This window comes from Galeopterus variegatus, unplaced genomic scaffold, assembly GCF_000696425.1.
Source record: "Galeopterus variegatus unplaced genomic scaffold, G_variegatus-3.0.2 Scaffold1343, whole genome shotgun sequence".
NCBI lineage: Eukaryota > Metazoa > Chordata > Mammalia > Dermoptera > Cynocephalidae > Galeopterus > Galeopterus variegatus.
The window spans coordinates 118,131-125,868 of record NW_007727454.1 but is presented as its reverse complement, the minus strand read 5'-3'; the positions used below and the strand labels follow the sequence as shown (position 1 = coordinate 125,868).

At 39.9% G+C, this 7,738-nt stretch overlaps 1 protein-coding gene across 1 annotated transcript in view; it reads right to left on the bottom strand.

Annotated features, from left to right (window-relative positions):
- The window catches only part of PLCH1 (phospholipase C, eta 1), a 160,693-nt gene that overhangs the window by 93,272 nt on the left and 59,683 nt on the right, over nucleotides 1-7,738 (bottom strand). The window contains exon 3 of the mRNA XM_008576383.1: nucleotides 6,436-6,679. Coding sequence (XP_008574605.1) covers nucleotides 6,436-6,679 — 244 coding nt within the window. The remainder of the gene's footprint in view (nucleotides 1-6,435; nucleotides 6,680-7,738) is intronic.

Sequence of the window (7,738 nt, the reverse complement as noted above, 5' to 3'; positions counted from 1 at the left end):
CATGTGCAGAAAGGTCAAGGAAAACACTGTGTTTTCATAAAAACCGCTCTCTCACGGAACACTCACAAAGACATTTATCAGCAACAGGGAACATGAGAAGAAATTACTTTGAGAAGGTCCTGCAATCCGGTCTCTGGTGAGCTCCTGATAGTGACAACAACAAAAATCCAGGAATGGGGAGGAGGACACATACAGGTGGTTCCCTCCACTGTGAAATGAGAGCCAAACCAGATTATGAGGGCTTCTTTAATTCAAACATTTGTATCCAATCTCACCCAGATTAAATGTTGATTCTATTTTCGCAAAACACTATATTCATCAACTGTAAGGGGGAAAAAACTACATTATTGGTTCTAGTTCCACTCTGGCAAGAAGACATTTTAATTCAAATCTCCATTAGCAAACTCCATAAAAATAAAATATTTCTGTATGACTTTATACATTATCCCTTTTTACTTCTCATTTCCTGACTAGTTTTCTCAGTTATGCTGCCATGGTCATGACATAAATTTTGTGTCCCTACTAGTTCTTACTCAGAATGTCAGAGTTGTTCATTTATGAGGCATAGAGATGGCATATAGCAGGAATGGCTCAGTATTATAGCTCCTGAACACTTTCTGTTAAAGAATCTCATGAGGATGAAACCCCATTTATAACAAATTTAGGCCTCATCTTCTCCTTTCATCTAGTTTTTCATCTTTTTACTTTCACAATACCCCATGGTACGTGACTGTTTCAATTCTCTTTTCTTAGAAAAATTTCTTAGAAAATTAGACCATCTAGTTCAATATCATCATTGTTCAGAAAGATATAAAACTAAAGGAGAGGAAGATATTTCGTAAGAATTAGCTAAGAGAACCAGGTCTCAAACCCAGGTCTCTTACAACCATATCTAGCATTCTTTTTTCCTACATTTAAGGCTAATCGCTACACGATGTTCCTCTTCCTATTACTAACTTTGATAGTTCTCCCCTAATAGGCCAAAACTTCTAAATTATGGTCAGTAATCCACAGGAATAGTTCTCCCCTAATAGGCCAAAACTTCTAAATTATGGTCAGTAATCCACAGGAATAGTTCTCCCCTAATAGGCCAAAACTTCTAAATTATGGTCAGTAATCCACAGGAATAGTTCTCCCCTAATAGGCCAAAACTTCTAAATTATGGTCAGTAATCCACAGGAATGAAACCTGATATGCTAGCAGTTGCCCTGCAAGCTCAGGTATGAGACTGGGCGACTGAGGATGTGAAGCTGAGTTTACATACAAAAGCCTTACATCATGTGAACTGAGATTTTAACAGAGCCCCGGTGGGATGAGGCTTGGGTTGTTTTACATAGTGGGAAAGCAAAATTAGTGAATGAGTTGAACATTCCCAGTTAACTTTTAGCAGAGGATTTTTTTTTTAAATGGATGTTTCATAGTTGTTGGGCAGTAGGTTGGAGAAGGCAGGAACTGTGTGTGTACTTAGAACACCAAATTGACCTTCAAAGTCTGGAGGGTAATGAAGACAAAAAGAACGAAGGTAACCGAAAGAAACCAGAGAATCAAAGTAAGGGAAAGGCATTTAAAGCCAAAAAATGGGAGAATGGGAGTGCATCAGAGGAGACTGTCAATGATAATATTTGCTTATCAAGTAGATAACACCAACTGAGATATTCTTATTTTAAGTCAAAATATTAACTAACCTCCTGGTGACCACACAGCACGTTCACGTTTCTTATGTGATTCAAACTGTGATTGTACCTCAGCAAATGAAAACAAGCAGAGGTAAAGTCTTCCTTCTCAAGTTAAATAATGTAATTTTTCAGATTGTAAATACCTTCTTTCACATTTTGTTCCCTTTATAACGTTTTTAAATAACCAGACCAGCTCTTTCAAGTTCAATTCTTCCTCATAGAGTTCAGTCAGGACCTCATTATACATGACACCTGGAAGATAAAGAGATACCCAGACCTAGGAGAAAAATAACTAAAGAATCAGAAGGGTGGAATACTTGGGCCAGTTTCTAATAAGTATCTAATCTCATTTTTTCTGTTCCTGGGCACAGGGCCCACACTGTGAGCTACATTTCTTTTGACTGTGGACACTGCTCTGTGCCCCACAGAGTATTTGGCCAGATTTCAAAGTGATGAAATGAGTCCAATGACAGTGATATTTTCACCTTTTATCCCACAATTCTTTACCAAAGCCTCTGTAAGACTTCTTCAGAGAAGAGGCAGGGACAGCCAAACTCTACATCTGAGTATACTCTGCAGACATGAACCCGTTAGGATGGGAAAGGACTTCAGCACCAACACATATGCTGACCCTGACAAGTGGCTTAGGGGACATGGGACTAGTAAGGCAGAAGTAGAGAAGAAGTCAAACCAAGAGACACACGCTAGTCCTAATTCAACTGATGACCTGGCCCTGTGGCAGTGGGTCACCCATGTCACTTCTTGGCATCTCCATTTCTTCATCTACAATGTCAGGGAGCACAACTAGATAACCTTGAAATCCCTTTCAGTTCTAAGCTTCTGTGAAAGGGAAAACCACTCTTCAAGTAACCGTACGCATAGTGTACAATTGCAGGAAAAAGTATTGTGATATCTTCAAGACAATCTTCATAATTAAGATATGAGTGCCAAGAAAAGCCCTGAATTAATCATTTATAGCCATACATATGATCTTTGAAGAGAAGCGGTCATTCTGCAGAGAAAATCTGGGAGAATAAAAGTGAATGAAAAGCAAAAGGCTAGTAGTTTCTATCAAGAACTGTAGGAGAATGGAAAGCATTGAATGCTATTAACTAGCGCCGGGCTGGGCAAAGTTCTTCTGTAAAGGGCCTGAGAGTAAACATTATAGGCTTTATAGGCCATTTGCTCTTGGTTGCAACTCTTCCACTCTGCCATTGTCACATGAGAGCAGCTTTATAAACAATACATAAATGAATGAGCCTGGTTACGTGCTAAAAAAATTTCATTTATGAGCACTGAAATTTAATTTTTAAACCATTTTCACACTTCACAATTTTTTTTTAAACCCATTCTTAACTAAAGAGCCCTACAAAAACAGGTGGTGGGCCAGATTTGCCCTGCAGTTTGAGGGAAGATAATAAGGCTTTAATTTACAAATACATAAGGGACTGCCAAAAGTCTTTTAGAGGTAGTAATTTCTCTCATGGGGTCAAGAGATAAGGTAGGGGAAACACAGGGGAGAATGTTCTGATGGAGAAAAATGCCGAGGCTAGGTGCCAGCGCCATTATCTTTGCTTGATGGGGCCCCTGAGATTTCAGACTTTAACCTATCTGAATAAGAAAACAAAAGATTCAGCCACTCCTTACTTCTCTTTAGCAATAACACCAGTAGCTATTATTTATAACATGCCTACTATGTGCTGGGCAGTGTTCTAAGGATTTTGTGTACGTCGACTCATCTGATCTTCACACATCTCTGTAGGGTAGACGCTGTCATCATCATCGTTGCCACGGCACAGATAAAGACTCTGAGGCAAAAGAGTTTAAGTAATTCACCCAGAGTTACACAGTACGTGGTAGAGTCGGGGCTGGACCCCAGGCAGTGCAGCACCAGAGTCTCAGTTCCTCCCCATGATGCTGCATGGCTTCTCGCAGGCATGAGGGCTGCAACTACTTCCATTCAACATGGCCATACTACAGAAATAATTTACACTTTAGACTGGAGGGATTTTCTCACACGGCCATTTAAGATTCATTATTCTCACCGTGTACTCACAGTTGAAATTTTCAGTCCTAAGTGAAATCTAATAAAGAACATTTCAAAATCTGTTCTCCTCAATTTATGTAATTAAATATATGCCAAATCAAGGATGTCATTCTGTTATCAAGATTATTATGTAAAACACTACCAAATACTGACAAATCTGTATGAGAACGGTTCCCTGACTCAAAATAACTTTCCCTACTTTTGACTACAGCTTCCTCTTTACTAATAACTATTCATTAATTTCTTCCTTTTTTTTTTTTCTTCACTGACATAGACATCAAATACCTCTATATTTCTTACGAAATTATTCCTCAGTGCAGTTCTGGTGTACACTTACTTTCCAGATAACATATTTTTAGAATATGAAATCCCTCAGCTGCCAAGCTGGTTAATTCAAATATGAAAACTTTCAAGTCCCAGTAAACATGGAAAAACAAATCACGTTCAAAAAACTACTGACCAATAAAGCAAAAATAAGCTTCCACAATTTATGCCCACCTCTCACTAGTCTATTTCAAGGATTATTAGTCAGATGTATGTAAATGACGAAAGGCTCTAGAGTATCATGAATGTGTCCTAGTCAACTGGGTGAGGATAGCAGCTTCTGGAATTGTCTCCCGACAGTCACCATCCTCCCTTCTTTCTTGCTAAAACAACCTGGATTTTGTTCAGGTATCCAAGAGCCATGTGCTTTAATTGAGGGTGGGAACTGGAGGAGGGAGGCAAATCTTGGCACTAATGTAACTGTCCTCAATGTATATTCGTGGGGGACAGGGAAAGTACATAATCCTAAGGTCCCCCTTTTCCAACTACATATCTGTGTAAGGCTCAATTTTCTTTACATATTCCAACCAAAACAATGTATCACAATAGATTGAATACAGAAGCAGATATGAGAATTCATGTGTTCCATTAAGTCAGACATTAGACTTGCAAAAACAGTGAAGAAATACTACTCTTATTTGTCTTGCTTTGAAAAATAGTTATTTTTTATAAAATATATGTTAACAAGTAATAGAGTTTATTATGACTTTAAATGACTTTTTTTTTTAATTCTCAGATTTAATCTCTAATATGACAAATATCAATAGATAGAACCCACATAAACAAAAGCTCTTTGGAGTCTTTCATTTTTAAGAGTGCAAATAAGGGTCCTGAGTTCAAGGTCTGATTGAGTCAATTTCTCTTGCAAGAGATTCTTTTAGGAATGGACCTGCAGTAGTGATTCTGGCCAATGATGAGAGGTTGTCTTTTGGGGGACCACTGGGAAGTTTTTCTTTGCTCTTATAAAAACATTTGTGAGAAGAAACTTTGCGACCTCTGGGCAGGGCTGTGTTTGGAGCTGCTGCCTAAAGTTGTTGCAGCTCTTCTCTGACCAAGGGGCAACCAGCAGCAGGACTAAGACAACATGCTGAGAAAATGGGTCTCGGATGACATCACTGAGCCACTAAGTTAACTGCCCTTGGAACTGCCCCATCTCAGATCCCATATTTATGAGAAAATGAATATTCTTTATCATTTTAGGCACTGTTAGTATGGTTTCTGCTGCTTGCACCAGAAAGCATTCTTACTGTTTCGACATACTTTCTTGTTTGTTCTTTTACCAAATATTAAAGAGTTGAGAACCAAACTAACAGACTAAAGCACAGAAAGTTAGTTCCTATGTCTGTATTTTGTTCATTTATGAATCCTAATTGCATTTACCTGTATGCCATGAATACTGATGAAAACATCATGGCTCATCAGTTCAGGCCTTCACACTGTCAAGATCCTTTCATGGGCTGAATATTTCCCATTCTGCTCCAACAATACCCTGGGTGAGAGATTAAAGCTAAAGCGGTGCAAATTTATCACCAATTCCTAGAAGAAAATTAGGGTGCACTTTCCAATGATAGCAAGGAAATAGTGCTACTCCCTACATGGACAGGGAGCACCTGTATTTTAAGGCCATTCAAAATGTGCAGAGGGAACCAAAGTAATCAACTATGCCAACACCCTCACTTTACAGATAAGGAAACTGAGACCAGAAGGGTCATGCCACATCCACAGCTTGATCCCAGCAGGACGGATGCCTTCAGACCAAACACATTAATCATCTATCTTGTCAGCACTGCAGGACCACAAGAATGGGTTTAATCGTGAACGAAGACTTAGATGCTAGTTTCTTGAGCAAATTAGAGAGGGTAAATGTTATTAAGTAAAAAGTAACTTCCCCTTCAGTTTAGTTTCCAAACTGTAAGTTAAAAAAAAAAGAGAGAGAGAGAAAGCAGGAAGGAGCTCAGTGCTTGGTTTGAAACTCAAAAAGTATTTGTTAAACTAAACTGACTTCAGAACAAAGTAGGATTTTCTCTAACTGAAATCCACACTTTCCCAGTTGCAGCTAATCAATACTCCTACAATAAAAAAGGCAATAATATTGAATGTGTGCTTCACCACTCTTAGGAAACTTTAGGTTATAACTGGAGCTCTCTCAGATTGTGGAGCTAAATGCTGTCTCCTCAGAACAATTCTGCTCCTGAGTTCACAAGCTTATGTTTTGTGGATTCATTTACTTGGAGTGAGAGTGAGAAAGGGAGAGAAAAGTCCTAGGCATAAACGAAGAGAAAGAAAGAAAAGTAGCTATGAAGCCTCAAAATCACGGGATAAAAACAAAGCAAAGTTTAATCCTCACTACACACGCACAGCTCAGAAATAAAGTTCCATGAAGGATATTGGTCATGGGTCCTCTGCCTTTTGGCCAGGGAATCTTCATCACTGATGCCAGCCATCAGGTACTTGAGGCCTGTGATCCAGGTGCGGGCCTCCTCAGGGTTGGAGGTGATGAGGTCCAGGGACTCCATGTGGTTGCCATGGTAAATGGTGAAGCAGCAGCTGGGGTCAAAGTTCCCCTCAGCTTGTCTGTGGAATATTTCAGACTGCCGACCCTCGGTGACTTTGTAAATGGAGTCGATAAGTACTGTCAGGGAAGTGAGACACACAGTTACATGGCAGGAGAAGATATTTATTTACACAGACTACCAAACAAGAAAAGCAAAATCATTTTAAATATAAAAAATAAGCACGAAAAAATTGTCTGAAAGTTGTAGTTTTAAGTCCACATGTGAAACACAGGCCCCACTGTTTCCTGCTAGGAAACTTCTCCACGTAACACTGTACCTTCCTCAGCAGTCTTCACAATGTCCTCCCAAGGCAATGACTTGGGATGTGTTGAAATGTATAGAAAAAAGACAGAAATGCCCATCTGGGCAAGAAGACTGGCAGAAAAGGTAGCAAATGAATATGTCAAGTTTACAGTTTACAAATTTATAAAGGGAAAAACATACAAAGACCAGAGCCAACTTTAGTATTTTGTGAGACACAAGAGAAGGTAGTTGGAAAATTGAAGGAAAAAAATCACTGGCAACTGAACAGCACCGTTGTGAGACACAAGAGAAGGTAGTTGGAAAATTGAAGGAAAAAAATCACTGGCAACTGAACAACAGCACCACTAAATGTGGCTGGCATTCCTGGAGAGAATGCTCCAGAAGTGAAGGCAGAGCAGGGCTCAGAGAAGTGGAGCGGACAAGGTGGCATCAGAGGAAGGGGCAGAGACACGGACACACAAGGCCCACTCCAGGCATGCTGAACAGGCCGCTCAAGCGGGCCTGGAAAGCTCAAGAGGAAGAATTGAGGCAGACAAACTGGAGAGGCAGACAAAGGCTAGATTAAGGAGAGAGAACAATAACAGATTAGCATTACGTAGGTAGGGGAGCAACACTGAAGCATCAGAGGAAGGGGCAGAGACACGGACACACAAGGCCCACTCCAGGCATGCTGAACAGGCCACTCAAGTGGGCCTGGAAAGCTCAAGAGGAAGAATTGAGGCAGATAAACTGGAGAGGCAGACAAAGGCTAGATTAAGGAGAGAGAACAATAACAGATTAGCATTACGTAGGTAGGGGAGCAACACTGAAAGTGTGGATCAGAGAAGCACTGGCAAGGGGGATAACTTCAGACGAAAATATTTTTGTTTGCT